Consider the following 14,448-nt stretch of genomic DNA (forward strand, 5'->3'; position numbering starts at 1 on the left):
CTTAGTGCGATTTATCTAATTGAGTAGGATTCATAATCATTTTTATTAAATGAATATATGCTCTTCTGGTTGTCTGTTTATTTACATATATTATACAACACAATAGTATAACTGCAATACATTTCTTATTTTAAAATTTTGATTTAACAATAACCACAATAAATAATTATTTTGAAAAATTATGTGGCCTATTATAAAAACCAAAGTGGGGGGGGGAAAAAAAAATGTTCACTTTAGGGTTAATGAAAGAGGTCTGAGTTGGTTCTTGTAAAGAGTCAGTAAACCCAATTGTGAACACCCAGATTTAAAAAAAATCCTAAATCATTTGAGCTCTAAGGATGGATTTTTAAAAATTATTTTTATTTTATATAGGCCTACAGATGCACTGCACTCTCCAGCAAAATCGTTCCAATCATTCTGGAATCGTTCTTTTTTTTTTGAAACATATAGATTTTTTCATATCGGAGTATATATGGCAGAAAAACAAATCACACATTGTCAGTTCTGCAGAATACCATATTTACCACAGTAAAACAATGAAAAAAATGAATATTTAATATCTCTTTCAAACAGCATAAGAAGCTCTCAGAACCTTTGTCTTTTTAAATCCTTTTTAAAGTTACTGTTGTTCTATTTTAGTTACAATATCTGCAGTAAAAATGCACTACTTGGTTACCATGGTAAACTTCGGAAAGGTATGAAGCATAATGTTTTGTCTTGTAAAATGTGGTAGACATTCGTTTAAACAAAATAGTGATATTATTTTCTGAATATTTCTGTATTTCCATTGGACAATTTTATTGCCGTTTGTGCTAAATCTTGACGTCAGCTGGCTGATGATGGTCATAGTAATGTTATGTAAAAGGGTGATGGAGTCATGTTTTCTCTCTGTCAGTGTTCGAGCTCAGGCCTAAAGGAAATTAGTTCTGACATAAATTAGGTGTGTGGGCCATTATTTCCTCTTGGTTGGTGCAAAAAGCACGCTTTGCTGCAAGCCAAAAACTGATGTCAGTGCATGTGTTTTGCCTTTGACGATACCATAATAAAGGAATTTTGGTTATTACGAGACACTGTTAAAAGCTGAAGACAGGTCAGTGGTTTTGTGTTAAGGGTATGAAATAATTGATGGTTTTAATTTAACATTGTGGGTGGTTTATTAAATTGTTAAGCCATTCGTTTTGACCATTTGTTTTTTGTTTTGTTTTTTCATTTTCTGGTCCAGTAAGTGCAAATGTTATGATGCCATTTTTGACTTAAATAATTAATGTTAATTGTATTTAAATTGGTTTCTGATAGGTCTATCCCATCACCAGGTTTCTCATGCATATGTAATGGACATGTTATTTGCATGTCACTCAATTATTTATTGTTTGCGAGAAGTGGGTGGGAGTTGTCAAGATGAATCAGTGTGGTACAGGTTTTAATCAAAGGTTAGCAATCTGTTCAGTTGAGATTTTTATTGTGTTGGAAATAAAATGATACTTGGCCGTCACTCTGTCTACTGCTTGATTGACATGGTAATATTAGAAACCAGCACACCCACAGTTCATGTTTTATAGTTTGTAATAAGCAGGTCTGGCCATGTTCAGTTGGATGTTTGAAAGGAACCCATAATCAAGGGCATGAAGTCTGTTGAAAAAGTAAAGCTACAGTGTTGTGTCATCTGTTGTCTCTGAACCCGTTGACTAGTCTTCCACTGCATTTGGGTTTCGCAGTGGGGTGAAAAACTGTGAAGCCCAGCCTTGGTTTTGTCATTTTTGCTGGTGATGCCAATTCCTGCATCATAAGAATTTGTTGTGCAATAAATTATAAATTAAAATAATTTATTTTTTTAATTATTTTTTAATTATTTTAATTACGTTTATTTATTTGTGGAATTATACCTACTATTAAAATAATTACAAATTAAATTAAAAACATTTTATGTTAAGAATTTTCAACAAAATAAATATAGCTTCAAGATATACAAGCAAATAGTAAGTGCTTTAAGTATCCGAACATTTTCTAGTCAAGAGCGGTGAGTGCTTTACTGCTGTTTGATTGTTACTGATGATATCATAGACAGCGGGTGATCTAATAAGGCTGCATTCACACTAGTGATGTCACGTGAGGAAACTTTCACACCAGTATATAAACAACACCAGATTTACCGATAACAGGGTGTTTTTACTTTCTAATTGCGCACTGTTTGAGAAATTTTGTGTGTACGACACACATCTGAAGCATCTAGGATGAGAAAAGATGATGTGCCAGGACTTTTATTCTATTACAAGCTTTTATTACAAAAGTAAGCATAGTCGTACAGGCAGGGTCTAAGCAGGGGCAAACAGGAACAGCAAGGGCTAGGCAGAATCGCAGTCTGTCAAAATCTGTTTAAAGTTACTTTTGGTCTGGAATGGCGTTCCTTCTCTGATAATGTCAGTTTGACGGCTTGGGTTGAAGATGTGTAAACCACTCCTCTGGCAACAGTTAGTCTGCTATGAGCGAGATATGGAGAGGAGGAGCGCTAAAGTAAAATACTTGCCTCTATTCAATATTCCGTTTCACTTGTAAATACGTCACAACACTGGAGAAAAGTCATTTGCAACTTCCGGCTTCCTAAAGTGAACACATAGGAACCATTTATTAATGAGTTATAAACATTAATAACCTGTGAAAGTGCACCTTAATGTAAAGTGGAAACCTGTGAACCATTTATTCATGAGTTATAAACATTAATAACCTGTGAAAGTGTACCTTTATTTGCATAAGCCGCTTTTCTTGAGAAGTCATGCACTGTAATTCCACTGTGCGCGTCTTGCTGCCACTTCTTACTGGAATTCTTTGCTCGTTTGTTTGTTGCTGTGTTGTGCCTTGTGTTTATCATGTCATCTCCTCTCCTGAGCTCCTGAATCTTTACTCCGTCTTTATTGGACTATAACTGGACTTTACTATTGTCATTCTACCGTGGATTATAACTGACACAGGGAACTTCTACTCATCACTGGCTACTCATCTAACTCACACCACTCTGCTGTCGTTTGCCGATCTTCCATCAGACCTTCTACATAACTGGCGGGTAAGTCTTCACTCCCTCATTTATCTATCGTGGACAGTATTTTGGATGGTTGGTTACCCCCTGCCATTCAATCTGACTGAAAAGGTCCCTGTACTGCACGGATCGTACTCGATTAGTGACGAGAGTTCTGCGGCTCTCTTGCGTTTTAGTACAAGAGAAGTGTGTTCTTCAATCACCGGTGATGTTGTGTTGTTACTGCCTGTCAGTGATTTAACCATACCTATCATTGCTCGCAACGTCCCAGTACCTGCTTTGCTTAGAGTTTTAACTCTGTGTCGAAAATATGATGCTCAACTACTCACTATCTCAACTGTGTTGCCTGAAATTACATCCCCGTCTTAACTCAACTACATACAGGCTCTGTAAGGAGCTTGGGATTGCTCGACGTCCGTGTTATGTTCATCGATCCTATCCATCTATCTGGTCTAACCGCTCAGATACTCGCTATTCTATGCTGCTGGCTACCCATCATGGAAGAAATCTTACATCATTAATTACTGTATCCTGTGATCCATCTCTGACTGATCTATACATACACGCAATGTGTGCACGTTCCGTCCCGCATTTGCGTTGTTTAACTGTCGTTCTCTCACGGAAAAGGCCACTGCACTTTCCGCATTACTAACTGCTGGATCGGTATAATACAGCAATTCAGCAACGGTAACTGTTGGATCGGTATAATACTGTCAGGGCTCAGATTTGATCTGTCTCTTTCTCCTGCATGAGCTTTTGTTTTTGTCTGCACGTGCCGGCCATGATCAGCTGTTCATGTTTCGCGTAGGGTTGCCACCCGTCCCGTGAAATACGGAATCGTTCCGTATTTACAGGCAAAATGACGCGTCCCGTATCAAATCAATACGGGACACGATTTGTCCCGTATTTTACATAGGTCCACATTATGCAGCATCCCATGCAAATCACCCCACCCGCATTGTGTGAAGACACGCCATCGTTGGTTTGATTGGTTTGTTTCAGGTTCACGGGCCGTGAATCACGGCCAATCAGAGTCAGAGGAGGGCGGGACGCCGCCCGCCGGTTCTCTCCTGAGGCAGATAGTGTAATGTTTTTTTTGTTTGTTTTTTTATCACCTCAAGTTTTTGATTAATAACGTTAGATTTCATATGCTGCCTATTAAGAAATAATGTTAATAATGTATATTAATCATGTTATGGTAGGATTTGTTTATTAAGGTTAAGTTGTACAGTCAGACACATAAGCATTACTTCAATAAGAGATAAGAGATATATATTTCATATTTAATCAAAATATAGTACCTATGTGAATTAGATAAACAACAATTTGTTATGCTTAACCAATTTAAATAATTGCATCATTCAATACTATAGAATTAACAATAGACTATATAAAAATGGAATAAATAAAAACATAAATATATTTACTTACTAATAATAACAATGTTGTTAAGTGTTTTACTTAAATAAGAAATGTTTGTAGATATTATGTCATTTACAGTTATTTAGGTGTGGTTTCACTGTTTGGATGGTGTTACTGCAAACAATGACAAATATTTTAGCCAAAATCTTTGTTCACAACAAATGACAATTTACAATTTGTTTAATTTATAATTACTAAGTTATGGCTCTGTTAATTTAATAAGTTAATAAAATATGGTTCACGTCTCACAAGTTCCTCCAAAAGCTTATTTTTTGTGGTCTCAGTCACACTTTGTTGGCCTATGTTTATTATTGTCATAGCTGTGTATTCAATATGACCACTTAAGCTGTGATAGTGAGAGACTGCATCTGTTCACACTGATTTCAATAGCAGATATCTTATTATAATGTCCATTGGTATCAATCTTAATATTTTTATGAAAACATGTTTTAAGTTATGATATACCACCACCGGCACGCCATCAGGACTGTGGTCGTCGTGGCCCCGAGGGGTGTGGCCCCCGTTGCGGCTGGCGTCCCTTATTTTTCTGTATTGAAGGTGGCAACCCTAGTTTCGCGATCGGCATGGTTGTGCACGTTGGTGATTGATTGTTTTGTTTTTCATTTGTGCGTGCCAACCGCACTCAGCTGATCGCATTTTGCAATCAGCGCGGTTGTGTACGCATTCAGAGCTGTTTGTTATTTCCTTATCTATTTTCTCCTTATTTAAATCTCATGTTTTCTTTTTTGTCTTTGCCAGTGTGTTTTGTTGTTTACGCTTTTCACACATTTCTTGTTTTGGTTCATCAGTTATTGGTTTTGTGTTTTTTTCAGTTTTTTCCTTTTTCTGCCCTGTTATACCAATTGATGTGTGGACTGCCTATGCTCCTTGGCCAGTGGTCTGTTTATCTGGATTTTTGGACTTTTGCTCTGGATTACTATCTAGATTTGTGGATCTCTCAGAATTTGCCTGGGCTATCATCTTTAATGACCATCCCCAGTTTCTGACTACTGCTTGCCTTGAATTTGATCTGTTTGGACTCTGATCTCTTCTATTGAGTTCTTGGATTGTGGATCTGGAATTTGGAAGTTCGCTATCTGATACCATTATCACTGAATAAAACTTTTGTTGCATTTCTAACTGCATTTGGGTCCTTCATTTCAGCTAAACCTGACAAATACAACATAATTCAGCAACGTTAACTGTTGGATCAGTATAATACGGCATAATTCAGCAATGGTAACTGCTGGATTGTATAATACAACATAATTCAACAACGTTAACTGCTGGATCGGTATAATACAACATAATTCAACGTTAACTGCCGGATCGGTATAATACAACATAATTCAACAACGGTAATTATTTGGACTGATGGTGAAGAAGCAAAAGCAGGCTTGTTCACAAGACTTTTTTTTTTATAATAAAATGGATTTTTAATGAAAGCTGTATGTACGATATTCTAACCTGGACATGTATTTGCAATTGTATTTGTCATTAGGACATGAAACTAACCATTAATTTTTATCACAAAATAAAAAGTTTTCAAGAACCTTTTTTGTAATATAAACATTCTGATGAAAGGTCAAGTCTGAATGCAAATATCAATGCAAAATTAGTAAGTAGAATAGTTTTGCTAAGTAGTCAACAGATTGGTGAGGCTGACCTCTGCTCTCCTAACCATCAGTCACTAACATAATCTTGAGGGCCACACCTGAACCAGCCAGACAAGATATTAAGGATCACTAGAAAAGTAGAAAAAATCTGTAGCACATTGGCCCTCCGGGAGCAGGTTTGAACACACTTGTATAGACAGGATTGAAGCTCAGATAAATCAACTCAGAAACTTTGTAGGTTTTTCAATTGCACTGCTCCGAAGTCAGGATTAGAATATGTGACCAACAGCAAGTTAATTTTTTTGCTTGAAACAGTTTGCAATTGTACTACATATGGAACCATGCTCTTAAGAAAGTGCTACCATTATTGACTTTTAAAAACAAATACATCAATAGCTTCTGTATCCTCTTTACAGTATTTGTATTAAACCACAAAATAAGCACTTTTCCACCATCAGGACAAATGGTTCCAGTTGCATTTTCACTTGAGCACAGATCAGTATGGTATATTTTCTGGAAAACACTGGCTGGATTTCCCAGCAAGCTAGCTACTCAATCCTGCTGGTGGAATGTCTCTAGTGACATTATGGTTTTCTAGTACATACTGCATATACACTTGTACAAAATATGAATTCTCTTGAGATAAACTTGCAACATCTGGTTGGGTGAATTCAATACAGTGGCAGTAGATGACTTGACATGATTTCCAATTTGCTCTTTGTTGAAATTAAGTTTTATTTACATCTGGGAGGTCACTCGTCACAACAACTGAGTGACTCTCGATGAATAGAAAGATAATGTCTGAAAAAAAAAAAAAAAAAAATGCAAAAAGTGAAAAGTGTCCTTAAAAAGAAACCAAAGAGTGAAAGGGGAAAAGGGAGGAATTAATGACAAGGAAAAAAATACAAGAAAAAGGCAAGATCCATCTCTCCATTCAATCCAGTTGGGGTTATTTGTCATTTATTTTCCCTTTATTTTTATTTTTTCAGCTTGTAATTTCTAATTGTGTCTATAGTAGATTGTTGTTGCTGTTTTGTTTCATAAGCACTGAAGAAAGCACAAACTGAAACGTCTACTCTTTGGTCAATTGTTAGGACACTTTTCACTTTTTTTTCACTTTGCAAATGTTGAAGTATTTTTTGTGATAGACTTTTGCTTTGGTCTAATTGTACATTTTTCAGTGCGGACAATTTTGTGCATGTTTTTAATTTAGTGCAATTTTATCAGCTAGTAAAATCTACAGTCTTCCACATGCATCTTTAAAAAGATTGTGAGTGAAAGGTGGAAGGAGCTGATTACACTGACTCAGGGTGTGTTTTAGGTACTGCCTGTCCTCTTTTGGAGCTCTATTTAAGCAGCAGCCTGACCAAACACATCTCACTTTTCCAGCTTCGACCAGACCAGCTGCTCTTGAGAAGAAGTTCAGACTGCAGTCATCCATGTAAGTACGCTTTCTCTCACAGGCACTTGATTTAAGATGTAGCTAACAGTTTCTGAAACTGCATGAGATTATCCAACCCCATTTTCTGGGTACAAAGGGCCTAAAGGCACACTGTAAGAAAAATGTGCATTTCACTACTCCCATAGTGTATGATAACAGGGGGGAAAAAGTGGTTTGTTTAAAAATGTAAATGTATGAGGAAGCCTTTTACCCCACACAGGGTAAAACCAGCATGGGGTAAAAGACATAAAGTATTGATATAAATACTAGAAATTAGAATAATGTTTTTAATAATATCTAAGTTCATACAGTACAGTCCAAAAGTTTGGAACCACTAAGATTTTTAATGTTTTTAAAAGAAGTTTCGTCTGCTCACCAAGGCTACATTTATTTAATTAAAAATACAGTAAAAAACAGTAATATTGTGAAATATTATTACAATTTAAAATAACTGTGTAGCTACTATTTAAATATATTTGACAAAGTAATTTATTCCTGTGATGCAAAGCTGAATTTTCAGCATTGTTACTCCAGTCTTCAGTGTCACATGATCCTTCAGAAATCATTCTAATATGCTGATTTGCTGCTCAATAAACATTTGATTATTTTCAATGTTGAAAACAGTTGTGTACTTTTTTTTTCAGGATTCCTTGATGAATAGAAAGTTCAAAAGAACAGCATTTATCTGAAATACAAAGCTTCTGTAGCATTATACATTACCGTTCAAAAGTTTGGGGTCAGTAAGAATTTTTATTTTTATTTTTTTGAAAAGAAATTAAAGAAATGAATACTTTTATTCAGCAAGGATGCATTAAATCAATCAAAAGTGTCAGTAAATACATTTATAATGTTACAAAAGATTAGATTTCAGATAAACACTGTTCTTTTGAACTTTCTATTCATCAAATAATCCTGAAAAAAAATATTGTACACAAATATTTTGTACAATTGTACACATTAAATGGTTCTTGAGCAGCAGATCAGCATATTAGAATGATTTCTGAAGGATCATGTGACACTGAAGACTGGAGTAATGATGCTGAAAATTCAGCTTTGCCATCACAGGAATAAATTACTTTGTGAAATATATTCAAATAGAAAACAGTTATTTTAAATTGTAATAATATTTCACAATATTACAGTCTTTTACTGTATTTTTAATTAAATAAATGTAGCCTTGGTGAGCAGATGAAACTTTTTTTAAAAACATTAAAAATCTTAGTGGTTCCAAACTTTTGGACTGTACTGTACTTATTCAAAACAACCACTTTAGCTAAGTTTGTTGTATTTGGTTATTCCTCGTTTGGTTTACTATGATAATTAAAATAATTTTTGTTCAGTAAACATAATGTCATTGAAATGTTAATTTTAAAAAAACAAAATTATTTTAGAAATTAAGATTCTGAAAGCATTGAATGAGATCCCATAATTATTTAATACATCTCTCAGTCTGCAGTAGTAACAAATACATACAATATTTTATTACATGATATTACTATCATATTTTTAAGTACAGTATGATGGTTTCATCATACTTATGGTAATTATCTCTAATTTACTATCTGAATATAACCATGTCATATCAACAAATGAAAAAGTCAGCCAGAAATTTATTATCATGTTAATTATTGTGCCTTTAGCCCCACCAGCATGTCAAGGATTGAGAAGGGTCTGTCTGCATCCCAAAGTACAACAAACCACGCCCCTTCAAGTTATGCCTTTTATCATTGCATTTTTATCATTGATTAAAACAATCTTTTTAAATTATTTTATTTTTGTCAGTTTATGTTTGAAATGTTTGTAAGTATAACTTATATTCCTTTCAAATCTTATGAAGTATAACATACCAAAAAAGAATAACATACAAAAAATAAATAATGCGGTCAAATTAAAGGTGCCATCGAACGTTTTTTTACAAGATGTAATATAAGTCTAAGGTGTCCCCTGAATGTGTCCGTGAAGTTTCAGCTCAAAATACCCCATAGATTTAAAAAAAAAAAAAAAACAATTTTTAACTGCCTATTTTGGGGCATAATTAGAAATGCACCGATTCAGGGCTGCTGCCCCTTTAATTGCTCGCGCTCTCCGCCCCCCCAGAGCTCTCGACTCTATCATTGCATAAACAAAGTTTACACAGCTAATATAACCCTTAAAATGGATCTTTACAAAGTGTTCGTCATGCAACATGTCTAATTGTTTACATTTGATTCTGAATGAGTTTGATAGTGCTCCGTGGCTAATGGCTATTGCTACACTGTTGGAGAGATTTATAAAGAATGAAGTTGTGTTTATGCATTATACAGACTGCAAGTGTTTAAAAATGAAAATAGCGACAGATCTTGTCTCCGTGAATACAGTAATAAACGATGGTAACTTTAACCACATTTGACAGTACATTAGCAACATGCTAACGAAACATTTAGAAAGACAATTTACAAATATCACTAAAAATATCATGTTATCATGGATCATGTCAGTTATTATTGCTCCATCTGCCATTTTTCGCTATTGTTCTTGCTTGCTTACCTAGTCTGATTATTCGGCTGTGCACATCCAGACGTTAATACTGGCTGCCCTTGTCTAATGCCTTTCATAATGTTGGGAACATGAGCTGGCATATGCAAATATTGGGGTCGTACATATTAATAATCCCGACTGTTACGTAACAGTCAGTGTTATGTTGAGATTCGCCTGTTCTTCGAAGGTCTTTTAAACAAATGAGATTTATATAAGAAGGAGGAAACAATGGAGTTTGAGACTCACTGTATGTCATTTCCATGTACTGAACTCTTGTTATTCAACTATGCTGAGGTAAATTAAATTTTCAATTCGATGGCACCTTTAAACCTGAAACCTACCTGACATCCTGAATGGCTGTTTCATTGTAGGGGCGTAACTTGACGTAGGGGGCATAATTTGTCGGAGCGTAGTTTGTAGTTCTGCGGGATGCAGACTGACACACTTGGAAGGAACAGACAAATTTCCTTGTGCATCATCAAACGCAGTTTTTAAGATCATTCACAACATGGAGACCAGCTTTTGAAATAGTCTATCAAAGGGTTAGTTTACCCAAAAATGAAAATAACATCATTTATTACTCACCCTCATGCCGTTCCACACCTGTAAGACTTTCTTTAAAGCTGCTGTCCGTGATTTTTGGCCCTCTAGCGGTTAATAAACAGAACTGAACGCGTCTTGCAGAGGAACATTCTAGCCGGAGCTACTTTTCTCCGTGTATGTCTATGGCGAGTCACGCAGTTACTCTGATACTCTGCGACGGGTCCTACCAGTCCGGTCTGAAATAGTCAGAATATAAACAGTTATTATAAGTGTACCATAATGATTCAGGATAAGACAAAAACACGGTTTGGATAATGGATTCATGTTGTATATTCTCATTATATAATTTTTGTAAATTTTTAACACAAAAAAAGTTGCGGACTGCAGCTTTAATCTTCGGATCACATATTAAGATGTATTTGTTGAAATCTGATAGCTCAGTGAGGCCTGCATAGCCAGCAATGACATTTCCTCTTTCAAGAATTATTAATGTACTAAAAACATATTTAAATCAGTTCATGTGAGTACAGTGGTTCAATATTATTATAAAGGTCTGAGTCTCATGGTTCCATATTTGCCATAGTTTTCCAGTAGCCCCTCACTGCAGAACACTCGAGATCCAGGGGGTGGAGTCGGGTAGGTTAAGGTATATGTAAAGTTGGAGGAGTTGGATCTAGAACCAGGGGGTGGAGATGGGTAGGTTTGAGCCTGAGGGGCGGAGATGGCTAAGTTTGGGCATATGTAAAGTGGGAGTGGTTGAATCTAGATCCAACCCCATCCCCTGGATCTTGCGTTCTGCAGTGAGGACCATCTTGCACCTAAACAAAATCTCATAGGAACTTCAATTTTTGTGATATCAACTTCAAATTTGGAACACAACTTGGTTAGACATGTAACTTTCATTTGATAGCAATTTCAGAGTACAAAATATATATTTCCTAGTATAGTTTTCCCATAATAATAAGAAGAATAGCCAAATAATTCCACTTGCTATTGATTTAAAGAAAAAGAAAAAAAAGAAAAGAAATGTAACAGAATACTGTGTATCAGATGCAAGTAAAAAGTCATTTCTGCATGTTAAGAGCACACCAAATGAAAGCATGAAATTGTGCTATAGATACCCAGTGCCAAGAGATTGGGTTACATGCAACTACCACAGGACTACACAACAATAGCCGCTTTTCCACCATCGGCCCCATGCCGGTATGGATATGGTTTTAATTTCCACTGTGGGACTGATAGCAGTGCTCTTTGGAATGTTACACAAATGTGTCTGTTGCCTTTATAATAAGAGTTTACATCTGTAACGCCAGCGTTACGGAGGATGATCGAATATTTCTATTATTCTATTATTAATTTCTTAATGAACTTTATTTCACTCAAATAGCACACTTGGCCAGCTACAGAGAACTAGCCAGGCAACAGACAAGTGAAGAATCCTGAGTGGCCATATCATTACATGCATGGTTAGCCAATGGTGCTGAGCATTCAGGGCCGAGAATTGTTTTAAATCATATCGTGCCTAAACAGGCTTGAGTGGAAATATAACCAAAACTACTTGCCATTTTTTGAACCGTTCGGCCTAACAGTGGAAACTAATGTTTCCAAACCCTGCCAGAACATCTTGGTTATGAACATAACCCTCATTTCCTGAAGCAGGGAACAGATACGTCACATCAGTGACAGACAATTTGGACTCTAGCCTGAGAGCATTGGCTCATTTCTTTTACACTCAATGATCATTAGGCTCTCAGGCAATTCAGTCACTGATGTGACTTTGAATGTGACTGACTGAAGGGGAACTGCACATTTTGCATAATTGCCTATCCAGACACACCTGATTCAATTCATCAGATTATTATTAGAGACCTGAAGACCCGAAATGGAGAGCTCAGTTAAAAAAAGTAATCCAACATGTACAGTTGTTGTGTCTTCAGAATCTGGGGTGGGAAACATGTCAAAAAAGTATAAAGCTGATGCTAATTCTGATCTCTGTTTATTATTTTCAGATCAATTTCATTCAAAGATGTCCTACCCATTAATTATAGAGATGATTGGTGGAAATGGAGGTGATCCATTTTCATTAACTGGTGAGAACGACGGTGCCAGTTTAGAGAAGATCGGGGTTTGGGTTGGAGGATCGCAGGTGAAGGCTGTCAGGGTTTGGCTTTCAGATGGGAGAGTTGAAACTTTTGGACAACCAGCTGGAGATCATCAAGAGTTCAAGTTCAAGCCTGATGAGTGTTTCACCTCACTGTCCTTGTGGGGGAACGGAGCAGGAACACGTCTTGGAGCTATCAAATTCAGAACCAGTCTTGGGAGAGAATTCTTTGCAAAGATGACAAGCTGGGGTTTAAAAACAGAATATCCCATGGATGTCGGCTCTGGATTTTGTTTGGGAGTTGAAGGAAGAGCTGGTGGTGACATCGACTGCATGGGATTCATGTTTCTCAATGCAGTTCAATCAACAGTTCTCACCAATGTCAACTATCCCACTATCAACCAACTGATACCAAAGGTGGCAGTAGAAGAAATCAAATCCATGACTTTCAGGAACAACTCCTCTGTCGCTCAAAAACAAAAAGTTGAATCCTCAAAGAAAGTAACCAGCACATCCTCATGGTCTGTGAGTGAAAGTTTGACAGCAACATTTAGTATGGAAGTGAAGGCTGGGATTCCAGGGATTGCAGAATTTACAGCAGGATACAGTATCAGCGTTGGACATGAAAGTACTTACAGTCAGGAGCAGATAGATGAGAGAACCGAAACTCTGTCTACTGATGTTGATGTGCCACCAGGGAAGAAGGTAGATGTTAACGTCACCATTGGAAGAGCCTCTTTTGACCTGCCTTACACTGGCACAGTGCAGATCACCTGCAAGAATGGCAGTGTGTTACAGTACGAAACCAAGGGCACATACAAAGGCGTCACTTACACTGATATGAAAGTGGATATTAAGGAATCTCCTCTGTAATGTTAAGACAGATTGCACATGTAACACAAGTTCTTTGCTTACTTCTAATTTTGTCAATCAGGTATCGGTTGTTTTACATTTAGGCCAAATTTTGGGTGTTTTTTTATTTTTATTTTTATTTTTGGGAGGGTTGGATGTTCAGGGGAAATAAATATATGTGTGTGTGGTATATGATAATATGATATGATAATAATACACATTCCTATACATTCATACTTTGTGTAATCACTTTAGAAACAGGTTCTGTAAATTTTTTTTAATGACATTTAATTAAAACTGTGTTACAAGCAATGATTCCTTGAATTATTTCCTTGCTGCGTAAACATTTTCTCTACTGAGTGGACTTTTCGGCCACATGAGCAAAAATATTCCTGGTAACAGACCTGTACATACACACAACAAGAGGTACATAATTTAGTTGTAACTTTAATGTGCTACTTCTATTTGATTTGACAATTTAGTGATATAAAACCACATTTCTGAAAAATAAGCAGTTCAGGTTGTCCAATTGTTTACAGTCCTGTTGACTTAAATTTTGAGTTATTAAGTTTTGAGCAATTGGGAGAGATATAAACAATAGAAATAGCGAGATATAAACTCAAAATTATTAGCAATAACAAAAAAAAAAAAAAAAAAAAAAAAATCAGAATTGCAAGATGTAAACTTGCAATTGTGAGGGAAAAAGGTCAGAATTGCAACATATAAACTCACTATTATATTTTAAGTTTTTAAAAAACAAGTTTCCATAAATATTTGAGGACTTGTGCAGTAATAAAGCAGTGTAGCAAATTAGCTCGAAGAGAAAATATTAATAATTAATCATAAGTAGCATGTACAGCACAAAGAGCGTGTAACAAGACCCGGAATCGTTAAATTGACCCTGGTGCAAGAAGAGAACCAGAAC

General features: G+C 36.0%; 1 protein-coding gene across 1 annotated transcript in view; it reads left to right on the top strand.

Annotated features, from left to right (window-relative positions):
* LOC125244796 (aerolysin-like protein) overlaps window positions 1-13,835 on the top strand; it is a 55,372-nt gene extending 41,537 nt beyond the window's left edge. Inside the window, exons 2-3 of the mRNA XM_048155051.1 lie at window positions 7,459-7,510; window positions 12,580-13,835. Coding sequence (XP_048011008.1) covers window positions 12,597-13,544 — 948 coding nt within the window. The 5' untranslated portion in view covers window positions 7,459-7,510; window positions 12,580-12,596 and the 3' untranslated portion in view covers window positions 13,545-13,835. The remainder of the gene's footprint in view (window positions 1-7,458; window positions 7,511-12,579) is intronic.
* The last annotated feature ends 613 nt before the right edge of the window (window positions 13,836-14,448 follow it).

Source organism: Megalobrama amblycephala, linkage group LG14 (assembly GCF_018812025.1).
Source record: "Megalobrama amblycephala isolate DHTTF-2021 linkage group LG14, ASM1881202v1, whole genome shotgun sequence".
NCBI classification, from domain to species: Eukaryota; Metazoa; Chordata; class Actinopteri; order Cypriniformes; family Xenocyprididae; genus Megalobrama; species Megalobrama amblycephala.